Consider the following 15,228-nt stretch of genomic DNA (forward strand, 5'->3'; position numbering starts at 1 on the left):
TGGAGGTTGTGGTGAGCTGAGATCATGCCACTGCACTCCAGCCTGGGCAACAGAGAGAAAAGAAAAAAATGAAAGAAAAAAACCAGTTGGGTGCGGTGGCTCATGTCTATAATCCCAGCACTTTGGGATGCCAAAGTGGGCAGATCAGGAGGCCAAGAGTTCAAGACTAGCCTGGCCAACATGGTGAAACCTCATCTCTACTAAAAATATGAAAAATTAGCTGGGCTTGGTGGCGGGCACCTGTTAAACCTAGCTACTCAGGAAACCAAGACAGGAGAATAGCTTGAACCCAGGAGGTGGAGGTTGTAGCCGAGATAACACCACTGCACACCAGCCTGGATTACAGTGCGAGACTCCAACTCAAAAAAAAAAAAAAGAAAAGAAAGAAAGAAACATAGTTGTATTACTACATTGAGATTTGGGAGTTCTGTGTTACTGCATCGTAGCCCAACTCATCTTGAGCAAATATAGCTATGCCTGTCACTGGGGTAGAGATCAGATCCCTCAATGACCTTTAGAGGTGGACCATGGCTTAGAGAAAACAGGTTAAGTTTCTTCCCGCATGGTTGCTTAAAGTACTAATGAGAATGGGGATGGGGTTATAGAGCCTTACCTCTGGTTTCACCTCAATCATGACTAGTTACACCTTGGGCAATTTGTTGGAATGGTTGTGTGAGAAAATAAGAAAAATTCCTCATGCATTTTTTAAGTCTATGAGAATGACTGATGTGCCCCATGTCTACTACTGAGGCCTTGTCACAGATGTAATTATGATCACTACTACAGGGCACCTCTTATGGAAAACAAGTCAATTGTAAACAAAAGTATACATGGTGCCAAGTGTGGCGGCTTGTGTCTAGAATTCCAGTAACTCAGGAGGCTGAGGCAGGAGGATTGCTTGAGGCCAGGAGTTGGAAACCAACTTGGGCAACATAGTGAGGCCTCGTCTCCACAAAAAGTTAAAAAACAATTGCCAGGCATGGTGGTGTATACCTGAAGACCCAGCTACTCAGGATGTGGAGGCAGGTGAGAGGTTCATTTGAACCCAGGAGTTCAAGGCTGCAGTGAGCTATGATCACACCACTGCACTCCAGCCTGGATGACATAGCAAGACTCCTTCTCTCTATATACGTATATAAAAAGAAACCTGGCTGGCAACTGTGGCTCACGCCTATAATCCCAGCACTTTGGGAGACCAAAATAGGAAGACTGGTTGAGTCCAGGAGTTTGAAACAAGGCTGGGCAACATAGTGAGACCCCATCTCTGTAAAAAATAAAAAATTAGCTTGGTGTGGTGGCACACACCTGTAGTCCCAGCTACTTAGGAGGCTGAGGTGGGAGGATTTCTTGAGCCAGGAGATCAAGGCTGCAATAGCCATGATTGTGCCACTGCACTCAGGCTGGGTGACAGAGTGAGACCTTGCCTCAGAATAAAAAATAAAAAAGCCCTTTTCTTTGTAAATTACCCAGTCTCAGGTATAGAAACACAAAACAAATTAAGACAGTGAATTAATGCCCCAGCCTCCAACCTGTAGTAGAACAATTCTGAGATGCTTCCACACAGTTTCTCAGAGAGTACTCAGAGCAAGCGATCTCCCAGCTGGAGGGTACTGGTGTGAGGAGAACTCACTATAGCCTTGACCTCTGAGGCTCAAGCGACCCCTCCACCTCAGCCTCCTGAGTAACTGGGACTACAGGTAGACACCATGACGCCTGACTAAGTTTTTTTACTTTTTATTTTTATAGAGACAGGGTCTCACTGTCTTGCCAGGGCTGGTCTTGAACTCATGGGCTCAATCAATCCTCCCACCTTGGTCTCCCACAGTGCTGGTATTGCAGGTGTGAGGCACTTGCCCAGTTCCTTCTTAACCTTTCTATCTTCTCTATCTCGTTTTTGCCCACCCCCACTCGTGCTTCCTGGGATCACCTCATTTGGACTCAAGTCTTTGTCTCAGGATCTCTATTATTCAAGGTTCTCCAGAGACACAGACCTGTAGGATAAATATTGGCTCAAGTGATTATGGAGGCCAGCAAGTCCAAAATCTGCAGAGCCAATGTCCCAGCCCAAAGGTTGTCAGACAGAAAGAGCTGATGTGCCAGTTGAAAGGCCATTGGGCAGGAGAATTCTCTCTTCCTTGGGGAAGGTCAGCATTTTGCTTTATTTCTGCCTGCAACTGATTAGATGAGGCCCACCCACATAATAGAAGGCAATCAGCTTTACTCAATCTACCAATTTAAATGTTAATCTCATCTAAAAACACCCTCACAGAAACACTCAGAATACTATTTGACCAAACATCTGGGCACCCATGGCCCAATAAAGTTGACATATAAAATTAACCCTCACAGACACCAAGTGTAGTTCATCATTTTGGAAAACATTCAACTCGTAGCAAGCGTGGAAACCTCTAAGGAGAGTATTTTGCGTGAACCATTCAACCGCAGGAATCATACATTTCGCTCACAGATCCCTTGTTCACATTCCAGTTCATAGAATTCTGGGCCCCATTAAGAGAGGCTCCAGTCCTCAGGCAAAACCAGAGCTGGCCCTGCCATCCATGAGTGTGAGAAGGGAAGAGCTGTGGTCCAGGATGGAACGAAAGTTATAATGCATATACTGGGTGTTCGGTACATGCTCAGATCTTCAGGTATGCGTTGTCTCTCTCTCTGGAGTGGGCACTTACTGGAACTAACGGGAGGCTGGCCAGTTGTTTCACTACCTAACCCGCTTTTCTCAGCTCTTTTTGGGGGGTCCCAAAGTCCCCATGCAGTAGTCAAAAGGGCCCCAATTGCTATCGCTGTCCCTGGTGCTGACCAAACGCTAACGCCTCAGCGTTGTGTGTTGGGGCCATTGGTACTTCGTGCTGCTCAGTTACTCTTTTCTTCTCCCCCCGCCCCCCATCTCTCTCTCTCTCTCTCTCTCTCTCTCGCTCTCTCTTTCTTTCCTCAAGAAAATGCTGCAGATTGAGAGTGTGCTTTTGAAGCATAGACTAGACTTCGAGGATGAACATGGCATTTTGGCTCTTGCTGAAGTGCCTTGTGACTTCGGGTACTGGCCTGTGTATCCCCACTCACATTGAAGAATCAACACGTCCTTGCTGATCAATATTCCCAGAACTGGTGGCCCAGCAAGGACTGAAGCTGCTGTTTACCTCCCCCTCTCCTGCGGCAGAGATGCCCCCGCCCCTGCGGCTCCGGGAAGTGCCAGGGGTCCCTGGGAAGGAGGGAGACGGGGAAGGGGCAGGGTGAGAGGGCAGGAGGCTGCGTCTGCACGCGGGCTTGGGAAGCGGGGCTTCCGGGCTGCGGGGTCGCGGGGGCGGGTGTGATGCAATCGCGCCACAGCCGCTGCGTCAAGGGGCGGCTCCGGGATGCGGGGACTGCGGTAGAGCCGATCCCGCCCCCGCCGCCCGCCGCCGATCACCGCGCTCACCGCCGCCGCCAGCCTCCCGCGTCCCCCGCTGGGACGACCACCCAGAGCCACTGAAGTCCCCCGACACCCGGCCCGAGGCACCGGTAACCCGCGGATTCGCCCCGGGGCGCGCCATGAAGTCCGCGGCGAGCTCGCGCGGGGGCGGTGGGGGAGGCCGCGGGGGCGGCGGCTGGGGCGGCTGGAGCGGAGGCCGCGGAGGCGGCGGCGGCGGCGGCGGCGCGGGCAAAGGCGGCGGAGGCGACGGCGGCGGCGGCCCGGGGGGCAAGGGCGGCTTCGGGGCGCGGGCGCGCGGCTTCAGCGGGGGCGGCCGGGGCCGGGGGCGCGGCGGCGGGGACGGCAGGGATCGCGGCGGCGGTGGGCAGCGGCGAGGCGGAGTGGCCAAGAGCAGGAGCCGCCGCAGGAAGGGCGCTATGGTGGTGTCGGTGGAGCCGCACCGGCACGAGGGCGTCTTCATCTACCGCGGGGCGGAGGACGCGCTGGTCACGCTGAACATGGTGCCCGGCCTGTCGGTGTACGGCGAGAGGCGCGTCACGGTGACCGAGGGCGGCGTGAAGCAGGAGTACCGCACGTGGAACCCGTTCCGCTCCAAGCTGGCCGCGGCCATCCTGGGCGGGGTGGACCAGATCCACATCAAGCCCAAGTCCAAGGTGCTGTACCTGGGCGCCGCGTCGGGCACCACCGTCTCCCACGTCTCCGACATCATCGGCCCGGACGGCCTGGTCTACGCCGTGGAGTTTTCCCACCGCGCCGGCCGCGATCTGGTCAACGTGGCCAAGAAGCGCACCAACATCATCCCGGTCCTGGAGGACGCGCGGCACCCGCTCAAGTACCGCATGCTCATCGGGATGGTGGACGTGATCTTCGCCGACGTGGCCCAGCCGGACCAGTCCCGCATCGTGGCCCTGAACGCCCACACCTTCCTGCGCAACGGGGGCCACTTTCTCATCTCCATCAAGGCCAACTGCATCGACTCCACTGCATCCGCTGAGGCTGTGTTTGCTTCTGAGGTGAGGAAGTTGCAGCAGGAGAACTTGAAGCCTCAAGAGCAGCTGACCCTGGAGCCGTATGAGAGGGACCACGCTGTGGTGGTCGGAGTCTACCGGCCTCTTCCCAAAAGCAGCAGCAAGTAGCACCCAGCTCAGGCCTGCCTGCCATCTCCCCAAGCCTGTGTTGTGTTTGCTGTTATTTTCTATGTGTTTTCTTTGTGCGTGTTTTCTTTTGTTGTTTTTCTATTAAACTGCGTAAAGAAACGGTACTCCTCTGTATGGTGATGCCAGGCTAGGTTTTGCTGCAGTCACAATCAACCCCCAAATCCCAGTGGCCTAAACCAGCTGGTGTAAGGGGCCCATCAAGCAGCAGCCTGGGAGCTGTGCTCATTCTAATCACTCAGGTCCCCGATTCCCCAGGGCCCCATTTTCACACATGCTCCCTCCATCCCTAGGGCAGAGGATAGAGCTGGGGAATTGCTAATAAATTTTTAAACTTCCCCTTGGAACTGATGGGGCAATTCTGCTCACATTGGTCAAGTCACATGACCAAGCCTGACTCCAGGGAAGGACACTGGATATTGCTGGACAGTAATACAGTCAAACACACCAACCATCAGACTCACAGCCAAAGTCTTAACCACGGTAAGTTTTTAGTACTTTACTCTTCAACTAAGCCCTTTTGCATTCACTGTTAGAGTGAATAATAAATAAATGTATAAATGTTAAATGTATTCCTCACACCAGCCCTGAGATGGCTTTGTTAGCACTTGCATGTTACATGTGAAGGTAAACTGGCTGCCCAAACTTACACAGCCAGTAAGGAGGTAGCGCTTAAATGCCAGCTTTTGGGGCTCTAAATCCATTGCTGTTTCCTCAGCACCAGGAGGATCTTGTCTCTGGCGCCCAACCCCTATGGCATGGACAGGACACACTTAGAGCAGGGCCCTGTGACCTTATTGTTTTCTTTCGCCCTCCCCTGTCCCCCACTGGGCTACCCCTTTGTTTGTTTTCACAATAACAAAACAAGGTAGGGGCAGCATGTGGGTCTAGCTAGCAGACTGTCTCCACTGCAGGGCAAATCATACCCCGAGTGGCATCACCAAGTGTCTGGCAGAACAGGCAGAGAAATGACTGCCAGAAAGATGTGCCATGTCTTTGCAAGGCATGTCCTGCAGTTCCCAAGATGCTGGTCTCAGTACCTTGGAGTCTCTCTCCAAAGCAGCCCAAAGAGAAAGGAGAGTGGGTAATACGAGGAGAGCTGAGAATGCCCCCAAGGCTTAGTATATCCCTCCAAGCCAGACCTTAGGAAGCCCTTCCATTCATTCATGCATGCATACATTAAAAAAAAAAAAAAAAATCCCCACTGCCAAAGTCACAACATTTAGTCTTTGAATGATTGCTCACTAATGTGTCATTTGGAGGGTGGGTTTGCCTTTCTGAAGATGTGCTTGGGCAGCAATTGTGGTTAGTCCGCTTTCTCTGAAGGCATACTTCTTGAACAACAACAAAGGATAAATCAGACTTTTTATTTTTATTTTATTTATTTTATTTGAGATAGGTCTTGCTCTGTTGCCAAGGCTAGAATGCAGTGGCACAATCATGGCTCACTGCAGCCTGGAACTCCTGGGCTTAAGTGATCTTTCTGCCTCAGCCTACCACCCTGGCTTTTTTTTTTTTTTTTTTGTAGAAACAATGTCTCGCTTTGTTGCCAAGGCTGGTCTTCAACTCCTTGCCTCAAGAAATCCTCCTGCCTCAGACTCCCACACTGGGATTAGAGGCATGAGCTATGGCACCTGGTCCAAATCTGATTTTTTAAGAGGCTACCACTCTCTCACACTCCCCCATCCCAAAATGCAGAAAGGTAATTACAGTTCAGATGTATCAGCAAGACTGACTCAGTAAGAAAAGAGTGAATGGGGTACATGTCTATTTCCATAAATAATGGAACTCTTCATTACAACCACACAAAGCCAGGATCACTACTCCTATTTAACAGATGAAGACACTGCTCAGAGATGACAGTGCCTGGTTTAAGATCCCCTAGAAAGGCTCACAGCCAGAAATCACAGCCCTGTTAGTCTGATTCCAAAATCTATGTTGTTTTCACTGAAGTCTATGCTGGTTTTGTTCCCTTGAAGAGCCCTCTCTCCAATCCTAGGCTAATTTATTAGTTGCTGGGATGAAGCCATGAGGCTGGAGTGGACTCCTTGGGAACAGGAACTGTTACCTCACTAGGGGAAGACAAAGGAGCTCGGCACTCAGGAGGGAGGGGCTCTGCAGCAGCTGAGGCCCATGACCCAGCCCCTCCTCAGAGCCAGATGGGCTCCATAAAGGAGCTCTTGATTCTTCCTTAAAGGTTTTTTCCCCCAAGGATGGGGGATGAAGCAGGGGAAACTTGACCTCTTTCCTTGGCATGGGTACTCCCATTCCCTGCCCCTCCTGCCCCACGTGAAATTTACAGTCACGTCTGAAGCTTCTCAAAGTGGGAACCATTCATGAAGAAATGGCAAGAAAACAATCTTCAGTTTCAAAACAAACCTGAAGAATTCCCCTGCGTTGCAGACGACTTCCTGAGCCAACAGAATGACATGGTGAGTACGAGAAGAAATATAGGAGTAAGAACCAAGCGAATTCAGGAGGGGAGCTGGAATCTGGTTTTAGAGGATGAGGGCAGGGAAAAGAATAGGACTATAGTCTGGGGACAGTGGCGCAGGCCTGTAATCCCAGCACTTTGGGAGACAGAGGTGGGCAGATCACCCAAGCTCCGGAGTTTGAGACCGCCCTGGGCAACATGGCGAAACCCTGTCTCTACTAAAATACAAAAAATTAGCCAGGTGTGGTGGTGGCGCGTGCCTGTATTCCAAGCTGAGGCACACGAATTGCTTGAGCCTGGGAGGTGGACGTTGCAGTGGGCTCAGATCGTGCCACTGCACTCCAGCTTGGGCTACAGAGTGAGACTCTGTCTCAAAAAAAAGTGCAGGGCCTAGGACAGGGGCCCAGTTGCCCATGACTAAGAGTGTCCCCTTTGCCTGTCCACCTATCCAATCTCAGCGTTCCTCCATGAAGATGCAAAGTCCACCCCTTCCCAGGAGTCCTTCCAGGCCCGTTGACTTACAGGAAGCTCCTTCTGAAATTACAGCTCTTGGTTAGTATTCTAATGAAGACACTGCATGTGGGGTGCTTCCATGCACCATCTTTCACTGAATCTGCACAGCACCCCGCGGGAGGCAAGTGTTATCACCCCTGTATCAGAGATGAGGACACTGAGGCTCAGGAAGGTGATGTCAGTCAGTCCAGGTAGTGTAGCTGGAGGGTGAGAGAGCTGAGATTTCTGGAACAGAATTGCATCTCTAAGTCAGTGAAATTAAGATCAGATGCTCTAGGGAAAGGCCTGGCATTTGTACTTTTACAAGCTGCCCGCGTGATTCTAAGGTGCTGCCAGGACTGAGGCCCACTATTTAAAATGCTGTATCATTGTCATCGGCTGGGAAAGGCAGATTTAGGATGTTATTTCGAATACCTGGAAGACAACGGCTGAGCATTTCTGTGGTGCCTGCTGGAACTCGGGGCCTCTTTGACAACAGAGGATGCTCCCCGAGATTCCAACAAGGCCAGTGATTGAAGTCAGGGCCTGAAAGCAACGTTCTTGCTACTCCTGTTCTTTGGTCACTTGACTGCACGCTGCATGCTGATGATGTTTTTCAGGGAGAGCGCTGAGCTGACAGGCGACGGAGTAACCAGTAAAGCCAGGAGCCCAGAATGCAAGCGTTAAGCCTGCAGTCACTGTGACTGTATAAGCAAGAGACTGAACTAGAGAAAGCGCTGATTCCCAGTTCCACATTCCCCCATGGAACGGCACACCCGGCAAGGGCCAAGTCCATCAGCGCAGGCAGGGTTGTTTCAGTACTGAAGGAGCCCCCAGTAAAAGACTCTGACAGTTTCTTGAGCCCTGAGGTAAGGAAGATGAGGAGGGTGAGGAGGAAGGGCTAGGAGCAGAAAAGCACTGAGTTAGTGGGGAACGGCGTCTTCAGGCTTTCCCCCTCCTGATGGCCTCTGCCCGGATAAAGGGACCCAGAAACAAAGAAGCAGAGCATGCGCGGTAGAGGGGACTGCGTCCCTGACTGCAACTCCCTTCGGAGACTGCAGCGCTCAAGGGTCCTCCTGAGGACTGCCAGGGAAAGCCTTTGGTCAGGCGTAAAAGCATCACACATAGGTGCTGGCCAGGAGCCAGACTCCTTGGAGTTTACTTTCTACAGACTGTAAGTATAGGCTCCCAGTACTGAAGTTGGTTTTTTGGTCTCTTGAGCAGAAGCATTTTATGAACTTCTCTCTAAATCTTGCCATTGCATTTTTCACTCATTTCTCATGTTTGCCACTTCTATCCCCTGGTGACCACCAAGCCGCATGTCTGCTGCTCTGGACCCACTGGACATTAGATCCTTCCCATCCCACTGCCTCCAGCCAAGCCTCTGCTTCCTGCCTGGAGGACTCAGGTGCCCGAAAACACAATGCAAGAATTCTAGCTGCTTGTAATAGCCATTGTGTTTGGCAGAGTTTTTAAAAACTTTTATTTTATTTTTTAATTTCTGCCACACAGGAAGGCTTCCAGAAACATTGGACAAAAGCTGAGGAACGCCGGCGCAGTGGCTCATGCCTTGTAATCCCAGCACTTTGGAAGTCGGGGCGGGTGGATCACCTGACGTCAGGTGTTCAAGACCAGCCTGACCAACATGGTGAAGCCTTGTCTCTACTAAAAAAATAAATAAATAAAATACAAAAAGTAGCTGGGCGTGATGGCAGGCACCTGTAATTCCAGCTACTCGGGAGGTTGAGGCACGAGAATCACTGGAACCTGAGAGGTGGAGGTTGCAGTGAGCTGAGATCACACCACTACACTCCAGCCTGGGCAACAGAGTGAGACTCTGTCTCAAAAAAAAAACAAAAAACAAAAAACAAAACCTGAGAAAGAACCTGAGGTAGTTTCGATGGAGAACACTGTCTTTCTTACCTCCTCTTGTGATTTTAATCTTCTCCCACTCAAACCTCCGTGCTTCCCGCTTAACTTTCCATCTCACTGCCTCTAGGAACTACAACAGTTTCTTAACCCATGAGGACTTCTGATTCACCATCTTCTCACCATCCCTTCAATTAATTCCCACTGTCCTCATTTCCTGCCTCACCTGGCTGAGATTTCACGGTCCATCATTATCACCCCTTCCTTATATAACACCTTATCCCTCTCCCCCTTCATTTTTGCTTGCAAGTTGGCTAGTCCTATGCGGAACCTACCTCTTCCTTGGAGTAAATTGTCAAATGGAAGCAAAGCTGCCAATACCAGCTACTAACGATGTTTGCCAGCTTCTTTGAAGGCCACAGGTTTATCAGTTCATTACCTACCTTCCAACGTATCATGTTATCAGCTTCACCTCTTCCTAAATGAACAGCATCCTTCTAGGTTCTGATAACAGCTTCTTTGCCACATGCTGCCGGCCTCTAATCCAATGCCACACATTTTAGGTTTTTGTTCTTCAGTGGCATCCCATCTCTGGTGCCAACTTCTGTATCAGTTGGGATAGACCAGGTCATGCTGGGGTAACAAACCCCTACATCTGTGGTGCAAAAAAAACAAAGTTTGTTTCTTCCTTATACTCCAGACCTTCATTATGTGGTGAGGGAGCAAGGAGAAAGGAGCTTTACTAATTTTTGTCACTTAGGGATCCAGGCTGACAGAGCAGCCACTATTTCAAATGCTGCTGACCTCTACTAGCAGAAAAAGAGGGCTCTGGAGGGTCTCAAACAGGTGACTAAGTGCTCCAGCCAAAAAGTAGCATGTACCACTTCCAAACACAACTCTCACTCACTAGTTGGCCAGAGCGAATCCTATGAACCCACTCTCTCAACTGCTCGGGGAGCCAGCAAGCACAATCCTACCATGTAACTAAAAAGTGGAATATTGACAAACCCTGCTGAACGTGAATGACCACCACCAGAAGATACTATTATTAGCCTCATTTTGCAAGTGGTAAGGCACAGGTTAAGAAATTTGTCCGAGACCTATGTCTAGTAATTATGTCAGAGTAGGATTTGAACTCATGCTCCAGAATGTATACATAATCTATATCTATATCTATATCTATCTATATAGTGTGTATGTGTATATATATATAATTTTTTTTTTTTTGACAGGGTCTTGCTCTGTCACTCTGGCTGGAGTGCAGTGGTGTGATCTTGGCTCACTGCAGCCTCCACCCTGGGTCAACTGATTCTCATGCCTCAGCCTCCCAAGTAGCTGGGATTACGGACACACACCATCACGCCCAACTGATTTTTGTATTTTTAGTAGAGACGGGGTTTTGCCATGTTGTCCAGGCTGGTTTTAAACTCCTGACCTCAAGTGATCTGCCTGCCTTGGCCTCCCAAAGTGCTGGGATTACAGGTGTGAGCCGCCATGCCCAACCCAGAATATTTGTTTTTAACCATTACTCTACACAGCCTCTCAGCAAATATATAGACTTAAAATTTATCTTTTTGTTATTGTCATGTAACTTAATTGTGATGTACTCAGAGAATGTGGCCTTATTTTCTGAAATTTATTGAGTCCTCATGGCCTGCATGGAATCAGCATTGGTAAATGTTCCGTGTGTTCCTATATCCTCTTACTGCCGGATGCAGAATTCAATATATGTCCATTAGAGCACACTCAACTGGAGTGTTCAAATCTACTTTGTGTTTTTGGTTTACTTGACCCATCAAGAATTGAGAGGTGTCGTAATCTCCCACTGTGATAGCATTTTCCTGTCATAAAGTTTTATCCATTTTAGCTTTATTTTCTGGTTATCTTATTAACTGCTTATGTATCTTAAAAATTATGTCTTCTTGGTTAATTGAACTTTTTATAATTATATAATGAGTCTATTCCTAATGATGGATTTGTCTTCAAGTTTATTTCTTTTTTGAGACAGGGTCTCACTTTGTCACCCAGGCTGAGTGCAGCATCGCGATCATGGCTCACTGCAGCCTTGATCTCCCAGGCTCAAGCCATCCTTCCACCTCAGCCGACTGAGCAGCTGGGACTACAGGCATGTGCCACCACTCTTGGCTAATTTTCGTATTTTTTGTAGAGACAGGGTTTTGCCATACTGCCTAGGCTGGTCTTGAACTCCTAAGCTCAAGTGATCTTCCCACCGTAGCCTCCCAAAGTGCTAGGATTACAGGTGTGAGCCGCCGCACCCGGCCTATTCTTCTTGTCATAATATAGTGACATAAGCTTTCCTTTGATTAGTGTTGCCAATTAGTCTCCTCTAATTGGCAAGTTTGGCCCATTTATATTCTCATTTTTCTGATTTTTTCCCCATTTACTTAAATTGTCCTGCTTTTTCTGTATTGATTGCTGTTTCTTGTTAGAACCAGATTTTTTATGATATTATTCTTGAGACAGAGTCGGTCTGTTGCCCATGTTGTAGTACAGTGGTGCAATCTGGGCTCACTGCAACCTACGCCTCTTGGGTTCAAATGATCCTCCCACCTCAGCCTCCCTAGTAGCTGGGACCACAGGCAGGCATCACCAGCTAATTTTTGAATTTTTTGTAGATAAGGACTCACTATATTGCCCAGGCTGGTCTTAAAATCCTGGGCTCAAGCAATCCTCCCGCCTTGGCCTCCCAAAAAGCTAGAATCACAGGTGTGAGCCACTGCCCAGCTCCAAATTATTTACGTATCTAGATAACATTCTGGTGCCATATGCCACTTGTCCAACACAAAGTGTATTAAAAAAAAGGACTGGGATGGAGGTGAGGACACCTTGGGTTGAATTTTGGTTCTGTTAATAACTTGCTGTGTGATCTAGGACAAGCTAGTTGAGTTCTCTGGACATTTTTTTCCTCCCCGTAAACAAATATTGAATTTGATTCAGCAGTCTGTGAGATTCCAATTCTCTGTTCCCAAGCTTGACTGGTCACTGGCTCTTGATATGTGAAAAATCCTAGGGCATCTCTCATTTGAAATTTGCTCTTAGACTAAGAGTCTCTTTAAGAGTCAGGCTAGCTGGGTGTGGTGGGGCATGCCTGTAGTCCCAGCTAGTTGGGAGACTGAGGTGAGATCCCTTGAGCTCAGGAGTTGGGAGGCCAGCCTGGACAATATAGTGAGACTCTGTCTCTTACAAAACAAAAAAACAAAAAAACAAAAACAGATTCAGGGCCAGACAAGATGGCTCATGCCTGTAATCCTAACACTTTGGGAGGCTAATGTGGGCAGATCACTTGAGCCCAGGAATTTGAGACCAGCCTGAGTCACATAGGGAAACCCTATTTCTGCAAAAAGTAAATTTAAAAAATTAGCTGGGTATGGTGGTGCGTAACTGTGGTCCCAGCTACTCAGGAGGCTGAGGTGGAAGGATAGCTTGAGACTGGGAGTTTGAGGCTACAGTGAACCATGGTTGTGCCACTGCACTCTAGCCTGGGTGACAGAGTGAGACCCTGTCTCAAAAAAATAAAAAAGATTCAGGATGGTCTTTTTTCTTCACAACATCGAGAAGAGTTTAGACTAAAGTAACATTATGGGGCTGCGATGGTGGCTCACACCTGTAATCCCAGCTCTTTGGGAGGTTGAGGTAGGCAGATCACTTGAGGTCAAGAGTTTGAGACTTGAGACGAGTTGGCCAACATGGCAAAACCCCACCTCTACTAAAAATACGAAAACTAGCCAGAAATGGTGATGTGCACCTGTAATCCCACCTACTTGGGAGGCTGAGGCAGGAGAATTGCTTGAACCCGGGAGGTGGAGGTTGTAGTGAGCTGAGATCATGCCACTGAACTTCACCCTGGGAGACAGAGCCAAACTTGGTCTCTAAATAAATAAATAAAATAGCATATTGGAAATGAACCCAAGAGCAGACAGAATGTCAATAATTTAGTTTGACTTGCTTGCCCAGAATGGGTCAAATCATAAATTTCATAATCACAGTCAGAAGAGAATTGAATTTGTTGACACAAGTATGAATGTTTATTTTGTATCTTTTTAGAAGAGCTTTATTGAGGTATAATCAATGTACAATACTCCACACATATTTAAAAGACAATTTGGGCTGGGTACAGTGGCTTACACCTGTAATCCCAGCACTTTGGGAGGCTGAGGTGGGCAGATTACCTGAGGCCAGGAGTTCCAGACCACCCTGATCAACATGGTAAAACCCCATATCTACTAAAAACACAAAAATTAGCTGGGCATGGTGGCGGGCGCCTGTAATCCGAGCTACTTGGCAGGCTGAGGCATGAGAATTGCTTGAACCTGGGAGGCGGGAATTGCAGTGAGCTGAGATTGCACCACTGCACTCCAGCCTGGGCCAAAGTGAGGGAAAAAAAGACAATTTGATGAGTTCTGCTATATGTACCCATGTGAAAACATCACAGTGAAGATAATGAATATATCTACCTCACCCACAAGTTTCTTCCTGCTCCTTTTTAATCCCTGTCTTCCTCCAGTATCTGGACCCACAACCAAAAAGAAAGGATACTTTCAACAAATGATACTGAAACAACTGTAAACCCACATGCAAAAAAACCCCTGGGCCCTTACCTCAAACCATATACAAAGATTGACTTATTAGAGGCTGAAACATAAAAGTTAAAACTACAAATTGCCTAGACTTAAACAGGAGAAAATGTCCATGATCTTGGGTAGGCAAAGATTTCCTAGGACACAAAAAGTATAAGCCTAAGAAGCTGGACTTCAACAAAATGAAGCTCTGGTCCTCAAAACAGAATTAAGAAAATAAAAAATATAAGCCATAAACTTGGAGAAACTATTCAAATATATATCCAACAAAACTTCTAACTAGAATATATGAAGAACTCTTACAAGTCAGTAACAAGACAACTCAATGAAAAATGGGCAAGAGACTTTGTCTTTATAAAAGATGTAAGTGAAAGGCCAATAAGGATCTGAAAAGATGCTCAACGTCATCAGTACTCAAGGACACACAAACTGAAACCGCAGAGAGGCAATAGGACACACACGTAAGAATGGCTACAATTTAAAAGATGGACGATACTGATTGTTCACATGAATACAGAGGGAGTGGAACTCTCAGACACTGCTGGAGGGAATGTAAAATAAAACCTCTTGGAACTGTTTTCCAGTTTCTTACAGAATTACCGTACAATCCAGCAATTTCACTATTTATACCAGACAAAAACATATGTCCACCCAAGACTTGCATGTAAATGTACAAGCGAATGGATAAACAAATTATAGTATATTCACCCAATGGACTATTAATGAGCAGTAAAAGGAATGAAGTACTGATACAATATGGATTAACCTCAAAACCACTAGGCTGAGACGAAGCAGCCAGACACAAGAGTACACACCACAGCAAATCTATAGGGACAGAAAGTAGACAGTAGCTCTGTAAAGTCTAGGGCCAGGAGAGAGAGAGAGACTGGGGGTACTTACTGTATTGGCCTATTTATGTAAAAACTCTAGAAAAGACAAATTTTATCTAGTGACAGAGCAAATCGGTGGCTGCTTAGGGATAGGGATGGGAGGGGACTGACTAGGATGGAGGCCAAGGGAACTTCTTGGAATGATGCAAATACCTTGGCGTGGTGGGTACATGGACATGTACAATTATCAAACTTAAGTGTACAGTTAAAATATGACTGTATAAGCTGTACCTCAATAAAATTGATTATAAATAGGTCCAAACCCAAAACTAAACAAAAATCAGCAAGACTACAGATTCAATGAAATCATTTTTGAAGTATTAAATGGTTGTCCTGAAAACCTGCAAATGTGCTTTAGGAAATGTGA

General features: G+C 47.8%; 2 protein-coding genes across 2 annotated transcripts in view; one reads left to right on the forward strand and one right to left on the reverse strand.

Moving 5' to 3' along the window:
- The first annotated feature begins 3,338 nt into the window (after positions 1 to 3,338).
- On the forward strand, positions 3,339 to 4,685 carry FBLL1 (fibrillarin like 1). The gene has a single exon (XM_012461010.3). It carries the CDS (start codon positions 3,544 to 3,546, stop codon positions 4,558 to 4,560), a length of 1,017 nt encoding a protein of 338 aa, XP_012316433.3. The 5' UTR covers positions 3,339 to 3,543; the 3' UTR covers positions 4,561 to 4,685.
- A 5,071-nt stretch (positions 4,686 to 9,756) lies between these two features.
- Positions 9,757 to 15,228, reverse strand: part of PANK3 (pantothenate kinase 3) — a 39,127-nt gene continuing 33,655 nt past the window's right edge. Inside the window, exon 7 of the mRNA XM_012461107.3 lies at positions 9,757 to 10,028. Within this exon, the coding sequence (XP_012316530.1) occupies positions 10,023 to 10,028 (6 nt within the window). The 3' untranslated portion in view covers positions 9,757 to 10,022. The remainder of the gene's footprint in view (positions 10,029 to 15,228) is intronic.

The sequence above is a fragment of the Aotus nancymaae genome, unplaced genomic scaffold (genome assembly GCF_030222135.1).
Source record: "Aotus nancymaae isolate 86718 unplaced genomic scaffold, 86718_ANA_hifiasm-v0.15.2.pri h1tg000015l_0, whole genome shotgun sequence".
In the NCBI taxonomy this organism is placed as follows: domain Eukaryota; kingdom Metazoa; phylum Chordata; class Mammalia; order Primates; family Aotidae; genus Aotus; species Aotus nancymaae.